We start from the raw sequence: 15,412 nt of genomic DNA on the forward strand, positions 1-15,412 counted from the left end.
CGTAAGATGCCACCATCTTCCCCAGGACTCGAGTGCAGTGATGCACTGACACCTGTTTTGGCTTCAATAGGTCCCTGACCAGAGTCATGAGTTCCTGGGCCTTTTCTATTTCAACAACTGCTCTCGCGATCTCGCTTTTACGAGGAGATCGTCCAAGTACGGGATAATTGTGACACCCTGCTTGCGCAGGAGCACCATCATTTCCGCCATTACCTTGGTGAAAATCCTCGGGGCCGTGGAAAGACCAAACGGCAACGTCTGAAATTGGTAATGACAATCCTGTACCGCAAATCTCAGGTACGCCTGATGAGGTGGAAATATGGGAACATGAAGGTATGCATCCTTTATGTCCAGGGATACCATAAAATCCCCCCCTTCTAGGCTGGCGATGACCGCTCTGAGCGATTCCATCTTGAACCTTTTCAAGTATAGGTTCAAGGATTTTAAATTTAAAATGGGCCGGACCGAACCTTCTGGTTTCGGGACTACAAATAGGGTTGAGTAATACCCCCTCCCTTGTTGAAGCAGGGGAACCTTGACTACCACCTGTTGGAAGACACAATTTGTGAATTGCATTTAAAACTATCTCCCTTTCTGGGGAGGAGGCTGGTAGGGCCGATTTGAAAAACCGGTGAGGAGGCACCTCTTCGAATTCCAGCTTGTAACCCTGGGAAACAATTTCTACTGCCCAGGGATCCACCTGTGAGTGAACCCAGATGTGGCTGAAAAGTCGAAGACATGCCCCCACTGGGGCGGACTCCCTCAGCGGAGACCCAGCGTCATGCGGTGGATTTTGTAGAGGCCGGGGAGGACTTCTGCTCCTGGGAACTAGCTGTGGTTGGCAGCTTTTTTCCTCTGCCCTTACCTCTGGCAAGAAAGGACGATCCTCGTACTCTCTTGTTTTTATTTGACCGAAAGGACTGCATTTGATAATGTGGCGCTTTCTTAGGCTGTAAGGGAATATAAGGCAAAAAATTTGATTTACCTGCTGTAGCTGTGGAGACCAGGTCCGAGAGACCTTCCCCAAACAATTCCTCACCCTTGTAAGGTAAAACCTCCATATGCCTCTTTGAGTCGGCATCACCTGACCATTTTCGGGTCCTTCGGACTCGTCTAGCAGAAATCGACATAGCGTTAACTCTAGAACCCAGTAGGCCAATGTCTCTTTGAGCATACCTCATATATAAGACAGCATCTTTAATATGACCCAGGGTCAATAAAATGGTATCCTTATCCAGGGTATCCAATTACGCCGATAAGGTATCTGTCCACGCTGCTACAGCGCTACAAACCCAAGCCGACGCTATCGCCGGTCTGAGTAATGTACCAGAATGTGTGTAAATGGACTTTAAGGTAGCCTCCTGCTTGCGATCAGCAGGATCCCTGACGGTAGCCGTATCTTGGGATGGCAGTGCTACCTTTTTGGATAAGCGTGTCAACGCTTTGTCCACCCTTGGGGAGGATTCCCACCGTATCCTGTCCTTAGCCGGGAAAGGATAAGCCATAAGAATCCTTTTGGGAATCTGCAGTTTCTTGTCTGGAGATTCCCATGCCTTTTCAAATAACTCGTTCAGTTCATGAGAAGGGGTAAAGGTTACCTCAGGTTTCTTTTCCTTATACATGTGTACCCTCGTGTCAGGGACAGGGGGTTCCTCTGTGATATGCAAAACATCCTTTATTGCAATAATCATATATTGAATACTTTTAGCCAATTTTGGCTGTAACTTTGCATCATCGTAGTCGACACTGGAGTCAGAATCCGTGTCGGTATTAGTGTCTACTATTTGGGATAGTGGGCGCTTTTGAGACCCCGAGGGTCCCTGCGACATAGGGGCAGGCAGGGCCTGACTCTCTGCATAATTCCTGGACTCAGCTTTGTCCAACCTTTTGTGCAATAAATTCACATTAGCACTTAAAACATTCCACATATCCACCCAGTCAGGTGTCGGTGTTGCCGACGGAGACACCACATTCATTTGCTCCACCTCCTCACTAGGAAAGCCTTCTACCTCAGACATGCCGACACACGCGTACCGACACACCACACACTCAGGGAAACCTCTTATCTGAAGACAGTTCCCCCACAAAGGCCCTTTGGAGAGACAGAGAGAGAGTATGCCAGCACACACCCAGCGCCAAAGACCCAGGAAAAAAAACACTATGTTTACCCAGGTAGCGCTGTAATTATCTATTTGCGCCAAATTATGTGCCCCCCCCCCTTCTTTAAACCCCTCTTTCACCGTGTTAAGCAGGGGAGAGTCCGGGGAGCTTCCTCTCAGCGGTGTGCTGTGGAGAAAATGGCGCTGGTGAGTGCTGGGGAACAAGCTCCGCCCCCTCAGCGGCGGGCTTCGGTCCCGCTTAAACATTCAAAATATGGCGGGGATCTCTCTTATATACAGTGCCCTGCCTGTATATAAGGTTATTGCCACCTTTGGAGGTCCATATTGCTGCCCAGGGCGCCCCCCCTGCGCCCTGCACCCTTACAGTGACTGCCGTTTGTGTGTGCTGTGTGGGAGCAATGGCGCACAGCGCTACCGCTGTGCGTTACCTCAGTGAAGATCTGAAGTCTTCTGCCGCCTTTGAGGATCACATACTCACCCGGCTTCTATCTTCCGGCTCTGCAAGGAGGACAGCGGCGCAGCTCTGGGACGAACTGCGGGGTGAGACCTGCGTTCCGTTCCCTCTGGAGCTAATAGTGTCCAGTAGCCTAAGAAACAGAGCTTAACATTAAAGTAGGTCTGTTTCTCTCCCCTCAGTCCCTCGCTGCAGGGAGTCTGTTGCCAGCAGGCTCCCTGAAAATAAAAAACCTAACAAATACTTTCTTTTCAGGAAAACTCAGGAGAGCTCCCTGTAATGCACCCAGTCTCCTCTGGGCACAGTAATTAACTGAGGTCTGGAGGAGGGGCATAGAGGGAGGAGCCAGTGCACACCCATACCTAAAGTTCTTTCTTAGTGCCCATGTCTCCTGCGGAGCCCGTCTATCCCCATGGTCCTTACAGAGTCCCCAGCATCCTCTAGGACGTAAGAGAAAAATGTTTTTTAACAAACCATCTATGCTCCTATCCGTGACATCATTTAATGATGTTGAAGGAAGAGGTAATGTAGATTTTCGCACTAATCGAATAACATGCCTATTCACTTTAGGGACTACCTCCCTTTTTAAACAGACCGCAGCTGGAAGAGGATAACTAGAATTCCATTTCCTAGGAATTCTAAATCTCTAACTGGGCATAGCCCAAGCTTCTTCCATAATTTCCGTCAGCTGTTCTGATCCAGGAAACGCAGTTTTAACTGTCTTGAGATGTTTAAATACTGGTGCCTTGGATTTTAACACAGGCTCTGCTGATTCCCCTAAGGATAGAATGGCCTTGCATTTACCACTTCATATATGTCCACTGAGCTGAGACCTTCCTCCTCATCTTCATACGCAGAACCAAAGTGTAATGAGTCTTCCTCCCCTGACGAATCCTCATCTGAAACATGTAGACTGTGAAGATATAGTATTGTGTCTATGTGATTTACTTACCACCGGCTTTTCAGCCTGCTTCTGTAGAGAGGCTACTGCTCCCCCTGCTGGAAATGATAAACCACAGGTGAAATGCTGCACATAAGGGTTAATAGAGTAACCTATACCTGGTACAGAGGTTGGCATTATCCGCTCAGCTATACTGGATAATGTCTGTGCAAACATAGCCCATGGGGGGGATCAACTTGCACCTGCCTTGAATTTTTCAAGAGACCTTGGTGAAAGCTAAAACAATTTGCACACAACCCATCCTAAACCAGATCCTGAGAGGTTAACCCGGCTTTGCACGATAAACATGATATGAGTGTAGGTGTTTCTATGAGTGTAAAATCCTCACCCTTGCCGCTCTTAGACATGATAAATAATCAGACACTTTCACAATGTACTACACAATTTGTATGTGATAAGGTGATATACAATCCGACCCTACCCTGCTTAGCACAAGCACTGAGGATCAGAATAGACAGTGAAAACTGACAGAATTTATAGCAAAGTCAGCAATCACACTAGCAGTCAGTCACAGGTTATACATTAGTATAATAAGCAATAAGAGTACATATTCAACAGATACATCTGAAGCATGTAGGAGAAGCATATTACTGCATTACTATTTAAACAGTTTTAACCATATTCAGATGCATAGCGAAAGAAACCACAGTAATATTATCAGACTCGTATGCAATATGCACTTATCTAACTATTCGTACTCAAAAGGTAGAGACTTAGTGCTGTATAACCCGTACTCAGTAGAATGGGATACAGGGAGACTTACCCCGTTTCCAGGACATATCAGTACGTTTATGAACGATGAATGGATCCAGACGCTATTAGTGTACACTGCCGCTCTGTGAACCTATAGTGAACACAGACGACCAAGTGAACACTGACCCCGCACCAGTCACACAGCCGCCTATGCTGCGTCTGGGTCCCCTTAGTACACAGCGACTCGGACGGAAGCGGGAAATCAGTTCATGGCAGGAGACTCGGAGGAAACTGGTCATGAACCGGGGCGAGGGGTGACCAGGGAAGCGTCTGACTCCCCACTGCTGACATCAACCTTAGGGATTGCGGCCTCATACTACCCCTGGAGCCTATGATCCCTAAGGGCCAGTGCTGGTGCACTCTCGGTTGCAGCCGCGTCAGCAACTGTTTGGTAGTCTCCTCCCAAAACAGTGCGGCTGTGTCCGTATTCCCCTTCTAAGCGGAACCGATGCCTTACCTTCTCCCCCTGCTCCGGCCACAGCCTGGTAACGTCTGCATGACCTGCTAGTATATCAGACAAAGACGCCCGCCGAAACAGTACTGTACTCGTGGGTAAGCGTTGTCGCGACCCGGCAGAGAGTTGTTGGAGCGACTCTTTCTAAGGTACGTATAAGACGCTGTTTAGAAAGATTGCTCAGAAAAAAATAGTAAGACTATAAAAATAAAATAACAAAAGCTCAAGGCTGCTAAAAACCAGCAGCCCTTAGACCATGGTTCGGCTCCTGCCGCACCAAACAAAAAACTGATTTGCCTGAGCCAGGAGGCGGAGATATATGGATGGGCTCGTTGCATGCTGGGAGGCCAGAAAGCTTTGACCGTTTGGTGCAGATCCGCTGTCGCTACATCATATCCCAATGTATCCTGTGGATACGCTGTGGACCCTGCAGGAGAAATGACAGTTAGGAGCTGATTGACTGGTACTTTATCACTGTGCCATTTGTCAGATAAAGAGACGAGAGAGGAGTCATGAGCAGGGCAATGGGTATGAAGGCCCTTACCACACTGAACATGCAGAGCATGGCGTTGTAAGTGTTGTAAGAGTGGAAGATTAAATTCTGCACAAATGTTAAGTAGTTAATCTCAGAAAACATGTGAAGGGACAGTATGAAAGCCATACTTTGTCTAAATAAAGCCTACCCGGTTCGATGAAGGCATCACTAAACAATATTGGGGCATCAGGGTCAACACTCAAAAGACAGGGGGGAATTCAATTGCCAGCAAATTGTTCACCCAGCCTAATCTGTGTGCCAACCTCTGCGGTTTACGTCAGAGAGACCTCGCACAAAAGTATTCACTACCCCATAGGATAGCAAGCACTTTGTGCATATCGGGGTTAAAATCGGCCAGAGGGTTCGAGATAGGATGCCATTGCCGGCATTTAAACTCCACAGCATCTCCAATTTGCAGACAATTGTATTCCCCCCTTATCGAATAAGTGGGATACACTTCATCAGCGCTATTGCAGAATCCTGTGATTAAGGGCATACATGTACTAATTGTTCCTCAGTACAGGTTATTTCTTTAACCAAGGAAAAAACTTTAGTTTAATCCTCTAAGAAAACTGCAAAAAATGTGTAACTTGACAAAATTTAATATAAGGAAATAAAAACAAGCTAAATGTACCTTTCTTGTTTAAAAGTGCAGTTAATTCGGACATTGCACTAACTACGGCAGACAGAAGATCAGTGTTGGTAAGCCATTTCCAAGCTTCTTTACAATGCATCTGCTTATCTTCTGGTCCTAGACATGGGAAATTTAGCAGTTAAGTAAAGTTCCATATTTACAGTATATTACCTTTTATCCCACTACAGTGCGTAACATTTCTGAACCTTGTAGCACAGGTGACTTAACAAAAAAGGTGATGTAACCTATAAAATCCAAATAATAGCATTAATGTTCTAAACCAATTGTTCCCAAATACTTGCAGGGGTGCCCAGTGTTGGTCGTCCAGGGCAAATTCAAAATATTTTTGGTGATTGTAAGACAAAACCAGTGCTGGAGGCTTCCATTCATAAAATACGTGGACAAACAGAAAGGAATCTTGTCCCTAATCACATAACTGACCCTAAGGGTGACATATAAACACAATTTAACTTCATTTTTCCCCCTAAATTTCTCAGTGAGAAAATTTGGGCCTAGGAGTGCCGTGAAGAAAATTCTGATACTCTAGGGCACTGTGACTCAAAAAAGTTTGGGAACCACTTTTCTAAATGGTACTAGAAAAAGAATTACTGATAGCTATGGACTACAGCATCAACTGTGTTCAGTTTAATATGCACAGATTATTTTTTTCAAGCATAAAAATAAATTAGTAGGCACACAAATTAATTAAAATCCCCATACTTAAACTATCTGCTAAATTAGCACTTATCCACATTAAGTACATTGCAATCATATAAACCTATATTCAAAGAAACAGCATGGCACAGAATGAAATACAGGGAGTTCAAAAAGTCCATCCGGAGTGACTGTGTGTTGAGCAATCTGACAGCATAATTGTTTTTAAATTCTTTATTTACATAAAGTAAAAAATAATTTGTTAGATACTTATTCTACATTAAAGGTTGCCCCTCTCTGGCCTACCACAGCTGGAGAGGAGATCTGAAGTCAGAGACAGTGCTTACTGCGTAGAGACTTTTACGAACTCCCTGCATAAACACTATAAAAAGTAACTTTGCATATATCCAGGGGAGCAAAGAAAGACTTTGTAGTGCCCTTCGGAATGGATTATCAGATTCTTAGGTACACTTCTAAATTATGAATTATTCCCAAATTGTGCAGTACTTGTTTTACCTGATATTCTGTGCCTGGAAAGGGCTCCACCTGGACACACCAAAATTCTGGGTCCCTGCTTTATGCCATCCATCCACGTGAAGAGAGAACCACTGGATCCACCAAGACGCTGAAGCCTATTAATGGCCAAAACTACTATGACACCTCGCCGAAATACAGACCTCATACATCTGGAATGGTTTCTACGTCGCTTTTTCTTAAGTTCATTGTCAGACAGAGCTTGAACTAGCATGCGGATTTCATTCTGAACGTCTACATAAGTGTTCATTTGATCTTGGAGGAAATTTCTCTGCGCAGCTAAAGAGCAAGTTCTACTATACAGTGGATACAATGCACCGGCCATGAGAGCACAGGCAGCAAGAAGAGACTTATGGTCCTTCTCCGTGTTGATTAGCAGATTTTTTAGGTGTACATTTTCTAGGGCCATCTGATCTTTTGTTTTCTCAGAAATGGTAAATTTGTCTTTTGATTTTTCTGCATGTCTCTGAAATTTCTGTAATGCAAAAATAAAGGCACCATTATACATGACTTTAGACATCAAAATGCTTTACAAGAACATTCTTTTGTTTTTTGTTGGAAACTATGGGGCAGATGTATTAAGCCTGGAGAAGTGATAAAGTGGAAGGTGATAACGCACCAACCAGTCAGCTCCTAACTGTCATTTTTCAAACCCAGCCTGTGACATGGCAGTTAGGAGCTGACTGGCTGGTGCGTTATCACCTTCCACTTTATCACTTCTCTGGGCTTAATACATCCAGGGCCGAAACTAGGATTCTTGTCATCCAGGGCATGGCAGTAATGGGGCAATCCCCAGCAAACACAGATCTATTTACTCTGAGACATATCCCATATAGATGTGCTCCCTATAGTTGTACCCCCTATAGATGCTATAATATATATATATATATATATATATATATATATATATATATATATAATAAGAATTTACTTACCGATAATTCTATTTCTCATAGTCCGTAGTGGATGCTGGGGACTCCGAAAGGACCATGGGGAATAGCGGCTCCGCAGGAGACTGGGCACAAAGTAAAAGCTTTAGGACTAGCTGGTGTGCACTGGCTCCTCCCCCTATGACCCTCCTCCAAGCCTCAGTTAGGATACTGTGCCCGGACGAGCGTACACAATAAGGAAGGATTTTGAATCCCGGGTAAGACTCATTACCAGCCACACCAATCACACCGTACAACTTGTGATCTGAACCCAGTTAACAGCATGATAACAGAAGGAGCCTCTGAAAAGATGGCTCACAACAACAATAACCCGATTTTTGTAACAATAACTATGTACAAGTAATGCAGACAATCCGCACTTGGGATGGGCGCCCAGCATCCACTACGGACTATGAGAAATAGAATTATCGGTAAGTAAATTCTTATTTTCTCTAACGTCCTAGTGGATGCTGGGGACTCCGAAAGGACCATGGGGATTATACCAAAGCTCCCAAACGGGCGGGAGAGTGCGGATGACTCTGCAGCACCGAATGAGAGAACTCCAGGTCCTCCTCAGCCAGGGTATCAAATTTGTAGAATTTAGCAAACGTGTTTGCCCCTGACCAAGTAGCTGCTCGGCAAAGTTGTAAAGCCGAGACCCCTCGGGCAGCCGCCCAAGATGAGCCCACTTTCCGTGTGGAATGGGCTTTTACAGATTTTGGCTGTGGCAGGCCTGCCACAGAATGTGCAAGCTGTATTGTACTGCAAATCCAACGAGCAATCGTCTGCTTAGAAGCAGGAGCACCCAGCTTGTTGGGTGCATACAGGATAAACAGCGAGTCAGATTTTCTGACTCCAGCCGTCCTGGAAACATATATTTTCAGGGCCCTGACTACGTCCAGCAACTTGGAATCCTCCAAGTCCCTAGTAGCCGCAGGCACCACAATAGCTTGGTTTAAGTGAAATGCTGAAAACACCTTAGGGAGAAATTGAGGACGAGTCCTCAATTCCGCCCTGTCCGAATGGAAAATCAGATAAGGGCTTTTACAGGATAAAGCCGCCAATTCTGACACGCGCCTGGCCCAGGCCAGGGCCAACAGCATGACCACTTGCCATGTGAGATATTTTAACTCCACAGATTTAAGTGGTTCAAACCAATGTGACTTTTGGAATCCAAAAAAAAAACTACATTGAACTTCAGGGACTGAAGCTAGTTCTTTTTGGAAGAAAATTGACAGGGCCGAAATTTGAACCTTAATGGACCCCAATTTCAGGCCCATAGACACTCCTGTTTGCAGGAAATGTAGGAATCGACCCAGTCGAATTTCCACCGTCGGGCCTTACTGGCCTTGCACCACGCAACATATTTTCGCCAATTGCGGTGATAATGTTTTTGCGGTTACATCCTTCCTGGCTTTGATCAGGATAGGGATGACTTCATCCGGAATGCCCTTTTTCCTTCAGGATCCGGCGTTCAACCGCCATGCCGTCAAACGCAGCCGCGGTAAGTCTTGGAACAGACAGGGTCCTTGCTGGAGCTGGTCCCTTCTTAGAGGTAGAGGCCACGGATCCTCCGTGAGCATCTCTTGAAGTTCCGGTTACCAAGTCCTTCTTGGCCAATCCGGAGCCACGAATATAGTGCTTACTCCTCACCATCTTATCAATCTCAGTACCTTGGGTACGAGAGGCAGAGGAGGAAACACATACCCTGACTGGTACACCCACGGTGTTACCAGAGCGTCTACAGCTATTGCCTGAGGGTCCCTGGACCTGGCGCAATACCTGTCGAGTTTTTCCCAACGGTTTATAATCCTGTGGAAGACTTCTGGGTGAAGTCCCCACTCTCCCCGGGTGGAGGTCGTGCTGAGGAAGTCTGCTTCCCAGTTGTCCACCCCCGGAATGAATACTGCTGACAGTGCTATCCCATGATTTTCCGCCCAGCGAAGAATCCTTGCAGCTTCTGTCATTGCCCTTCTGCTTCTTGTGCCACCCTGTCTGTTTACGTGGGTGACTGCCGTGATGTTGTCCGACTGGATCAACACCGGCTGTCCTTTAAGCAAAGGTCTTGCTAAGCTTAGAGCATTGTAAATTTCCCTTAGCTTCAGGATATTTATGTGAAGTGATGTCTCCAGGCTTGACCATAAGTCCTGGATATTCCTTCCCTGTGTGACTGCTCCCCAGCCTCGCAGGCTGGCATCCGTGGTCACCAGGACCCAGTCCTGAATGCCGAATCTGCGGCCCTCTAGAAGATGAGCACTCTGCAACCACCACAGGAGGGACACCCTTGTCCTTGGTGACAGGGTTATCCGCTGATGCATCTGAAGATGCGACCCGGACCATTTGTCCAGCAGGTCCCACTGGAAAGTTCTTGCGTGGAATCTGCCAAATGGGATTGCTTTGTAGGAAGCCCCCATTTTACCCAGAACCCTTGTGCATTGATGCACTGAGACTTGGCTCGGTTTGAGGAGGTTCCTGACTAGCTCGGATAACTCCCTGGCTTTCTCCTCCGGGAGAAACACCTTTTTCTGGACTGTGTCCAGGATCATCCCTAGGAACAGAAGACACGTCGACGGAACCAGCTGCGATTTTGGAATATTGAGAATCCAATCGTGCTGCCGCAACACTATCTGAGATAGTGCTACACCGACCTCCAACTGTTCCCTGGATCTTACCCTTATCAGGGAATCGTCCAAGTAAGGGATAACTAAAATTCCCTTCCTTCGAAGGAACATCATCATTTCGGCCATTACCTTGGTAAAGACCCGGGGTGCCGTGGACCATCCCTACGGCAGCGTCTGAACTGATAGTGACAGTTCTGTACCATAAACCTGAGGTACCCTTGGTGAGAAGGGTAAATTTGGACATGAAGGTAAGCATCCTTGATGTCCCGAGACATCATGTAGTCCCCTTCTTCCAGGTTCGCAATCACTGCTCTGAGTGACTCAATCTTGAATTTGAACCTCTGTATGTAAGTGTTCAAAGATTTTAGATTTTAGAATCGGTCTCACCGAGCAGTCTGGCTTCGGTACCACAATAGTGTGGAATAATACCCCGTTCCCTGTTGCAGGAGGGGTACCTTGATTATCACCTGCTGGGAATACAGCTTGTGAATGGCTTCCAAAACTGCCTCCCTGTCAGAGGGAGACGTCGGTAAAGTCGACTTTTGGAAACGGCGAGGGGGAGACGTCTCGAATTCCAATATGTACCCCTGAGATATTACCTGAAGGATCCAGGGGTCTACTTGCGAGTGAGCCCACTGCGCACTGAAATTCATTGAGAACGGGCCCCCACCGTGCCTGAGCTTGTAAAGCCCTAGCGTCATACTGAGGGCTTGGCAGAGGCTGGAAAGGGTTTCTGTTCCTGGGAACTGGCTGATCTCTGCAGCCTTTTTCCTCTCCCTCTGTCACGAGCAGAAAAGAGGAACCTTTTGTCCGCTTGCCAACAAAGGACTGCGCCTGATAATACGGCGTCTTATTTTGAGAGGCGACCTGGGGTACAAACGTGGATTTCCCAGCTGTTGCCGTGGCCACCAGGTCTAAAAGACCGACCCCAAATGCCCCCTTTCAAAGGCAATACTTCCAAATGACGTTTGGAATCCGCATCACCTGACCATTTTACTGGTAGAATTGGACAACGCACTTATACTTGATGCCAGTCGGCAATTATTCCGCTGTGCATCATGCATATATAGAAATGCATCTTTTAAATGCTCTATAGGCAATAATATACTATCCTTATCTAGGATATCAATATTTCCAGTCAGGGAATCCGACCATGCCAACCCAGCACTGCACCTCCAGGCTGAGGCGATAGCTGGTCGCAGTATAACACCAGTATGTGTGTAAATACCTTTTTTTGGATACCCTCCTGCTTTCTATCAGCAGGATCCTTAAGGGCGGCCATCTCATGAGAGGGTAGAGCCCTTGTTCTTACAAGCGTGTGAGCGCCTTATCCCCCCTAGGGGGTGTTTCCCAATGCATCCTAACCTCTGGCGGGAAAGGGTATGCAGCCAATACTTTTTAAGAAATTATTAATTGTTATCGGGGGGAAACCCACGCATCATCACACATTTTATTTCTCAGATTCAGGAAAACTACAGGTAGTTTTTCCCTCACCGAACATAATACCCCTTTTTTGGTGGTACTCGTATTATCAGAAATGTATAAACATTTTCCATTGTCTCAATCATGTAACGTGTGGCCCTACTGGAAATCACGGTTGTCTCTTCACCGTCGACACAGGAGTCAGTATCCGTGTCGGCGTCTATCTGCCATCTGCCTGACGGCCTATGAGACGTCTGGACAGGCACAAGCTGAGTAGCCGGCTGTCTCATGTCAACCACTGTTTTTTTTATATAGAGCTGACACTGTCACGTAATTTTCAACAGTACATCCACTCAGGTGTCGACCCCCTAGGGGGTGACATCACTGTTACAGACACTCTGCTCCGCCTCCACATCATTTTCCTCCTCATACATGTCGACACACACGTACCGACACCCAGCACACACACAGGGAATGCTCTGATAGAGGACAGGACCCACTTAGCCCTTTGGGGAGACAGAGGGAGAGTTTGCCAGCACACACCAGAGCGCTATATATGTATAGGGACAACCTTACAATAAGTGTCTATCCCTTATAGCTGCTTATATCTGTTATTTTGCCAAATAAGTGCCCCCCTCTCTTTTTTACCCTGTTTCTGTAGTTGCAGGATGCAGGGGAGATTCTGGGAGCCTTCCTACCAGCGGAGCTGTGTGGGAAAAATGGCGCTGTGTGCTGAGGAGATAGGCCCCGCCCCCTTCACGGCGGGCTCTTCTCCCGCTTTTTACTGGAAAACTGGCAGGGGTTAAATACATCCATATAGCCCAGGAGCTATATGTGATGTATTTTTCGCCAACTAAGGTAAATTCATTGCTTCCCAGGACGCCCCCCCCCAGCGTCCTGCACCCTCAGTGACCGGAGTGTGAAGTGTGCTGAGAGCAATGGCGCACAGCTGCAGTGCTGTGCGCTACCTTATGAAGACAGGAAAGTCTTCTGCCGCCGATTTATGGACCTCTTCTTGCTTCAGCATCTGTAAGGGGGCCGGAGGCGCGGCTCCGGGACCCATCCATGGCTGGGCCTGTGATCGTCCCTCTGGAGCTAATGTCCAGTAGCCTAAGAAACCCAATCCACTCTGCACGCAGGTGAGTTCGTTTCTCTCCCCTAAGTCCCTCGATGCAGTGAGCCTGTTGCCAGCAGGTCTCACTGAAAATAAAAAACCTATTTAAACTTTTACTCTAAGCAGCTCAGGAGAGCCACCTAGATTGCACCCTTCTCGTTCGGGCACAAAATCTAACTGAGGCTTGGAGGAGGGTCATAGGGGGAGGAGCCAGTGCACACCAGCTAGTCCTAAAGCTTTTACTTTGTGCCCAGTCTCCTGCGGAGCCGCTATTCCCCATGGTCCTTTCGGAGTCCCCAGCATCCACTAGGACGTTAGAGAAATATATATATATAGGTACTCCACAAAGAAGTAGTACTTCTAGATTTACTCACAGCGTATATATCATCTCCCAGCTCCAGCACTCTCTGAAAACGGCAGTATGCTGTGCCCTCTTAAACATCAGCCCACGGGCTGTGTGTAATATATCCTCCAATGGCGGCACTCAGGATAAATCAATAAATACTCAGGCTACAGCTTGGTAGTGTCGAAGTCAGAAAAATGTCTCAATGCACACTGCCATATTTGCACCGCACACTGGTCCGTGCTGCGCATGCGTATGCTCTCCCGTGGAAGCGCATACCCGCAATAGCGTGCACTCGCACGCGCAGTATGCGCATTTACGGTAGAGTTTATGTGATCGTAGCGTGCGACTCATTCGTTACAAAAGTTCACAATTAATGTCGTTTATAGATCATGTTCCCCTCAATAGTTTCTGTAAGTTTGGTTTAGATAGAATGTCCCTGAGCGGAGGAATCCCTCTTTGTATTGTACGAAGGGTCTAACAGGAGTCATACAGCAGTATTTGGTACCCATCGGAAGAGTATTTAATTAGCAATATTCCGGTGTTGGTTTGGAGCGTATTAATCGCTCGTGCGAATAGTTATGAACATAAGAAGTTTATGTCCATTTCTATTATTTACCCATACTCAGGTATGCGGCGGGAAACCCAGTTTCCCACCCACCTGAGCCGTTTAAACTCAGCACAGCCCACCTGTATGAATCAACCTATGACCTTTGGTTACAGTACAGGGCCGAATTCCTGTGTCCAATAAACTGAAGGATTGTAGGACCAGGAGATTGCATTGTGTGTGGGGCATAAATAGGCAGGCCGACCACATCCAGCTCTCACTCTCTCATCAACGGTTATCTGCTGATAATCGGGAGCTGGATATCGAGGCGCAGGCGATCATACCCTTTGTGCGTAAGTTCTCTCCGTAATCATTGTCTTTCTGTGAGCCAATTTCTCTCTCTCCCTCTGTGTCTATCTCTCTCTCTCACTATTTTCTCTTTTCTCTCGTAACTCCCCTAGACTAAACTTTATAGTATTGTATTGTATTGTGTTAGGCCAGGATAGTATTGTAGTTTATCCCTTAGTTAGGTGTTTGGTTAGGAAGTCTTTGTTATATTGTAGTGTATCATTTGTACTGTGTTACTCTTTTACAAGTATACTAGATATAATACAGATAATAGGCTTTGGAACCCTAAAACAGTATCTGTGTATTTACTATAGTGTTAAGTGTTCACTTGAGCGTCGGTGACGCTCAAACAGCTTTGTAGGTAGTCAGGTTACACAAAGTTGCATTTACACCCTGTATTCACATTAAGGTATATAGCGCATTACATTGTTAAAAGGTTTAAATATAAAGGTATTGTGCTGTGAGCGTCTGCACCGCTGGTGACCTCCTCGTGGTCTCGAGCGTACGCTACGTTACAGCGAATCTTTCCCCTAGACATAACCAATAACGTGTCCTGTGATCGCTGGGCCGTGAGCGAACGTGACGCTTGAGCGTCTCGCCTACGGCTGAGCGATCGTTACGCAAATAGCGTACCATTACGGTATTTCTTAAGTAAACAGCGTACAGTGTTCTTAGCTTCATAAGGGTTGTTTATACGACATAGGAATTTAGCATTGTCAATTGGGGACTCGTCCGATCCTTTTCACATCTGCACTAGGTAGATCAGCAGACATTATCCCCCAGCAAAAGGGTGGGAGGTTGTCTCGCAGTTGCTGACGGGATAAGCGTCTGCTTCACTTAGGTAAAGAGTGCTGAAGGAATCCGGTAACCGGAAGTAAGAACAAAACGCTTGTGTCTTTTTAAAACTGTTTATTTGTCTTTTGTCTTGCGTACGCACGCATATATCTGCATTTCTGTTTCATTTTTCGTATATCACTATTCCTGTTTGC

The 15,412-nt window shown here is 46.5% G+C and overlaps 1 protein-coding gene across 2 annotated transcripts in view; it reads right to left on the reverse strand.

Moving 5' to 3' along the window:
• Positions 1–15,412, reverse strand: part of CCDC171 (coiled-coil domain containing 171) — a 242,124-nt gene that overhangs the window by 71,176 nt on the left and 155,536 nt on the right. For both annotated transcript variants that reach the window (XM_063914189.1, XM_063914190.1), the window contains 2 exons: positions 7,082–7,574; positions 5,912–6,028 (listed from right to left, as the gene is read on the reverse strand). In XM_063914189.1, coding sequence (XP_063770259.1) covers positions 5,912–6,028; positions 7,082–7,574 — 610 coding nt within the window. The remainder of the gene's footprint in view (positions 1–5,911; positions 6,029–7,081; positions 7,575–15,412) is intronic.

Source organism: Pseudophryne corroboree, chromosome 1, assembly GCF_028390025.1.
Source record: "Pseudophryne corroboree isolate aPseCor3 chromosome 1, aPseCor3.hap2, whole genome shotgun sequence".
NCBI classification, from domain to species: domain Eukaryota; kingdom Metazoa; phylum Chordata; class Amphibia; order Anura; family Myobatrachidae; genus Pseudophryne; species Pseudophryne corroboree.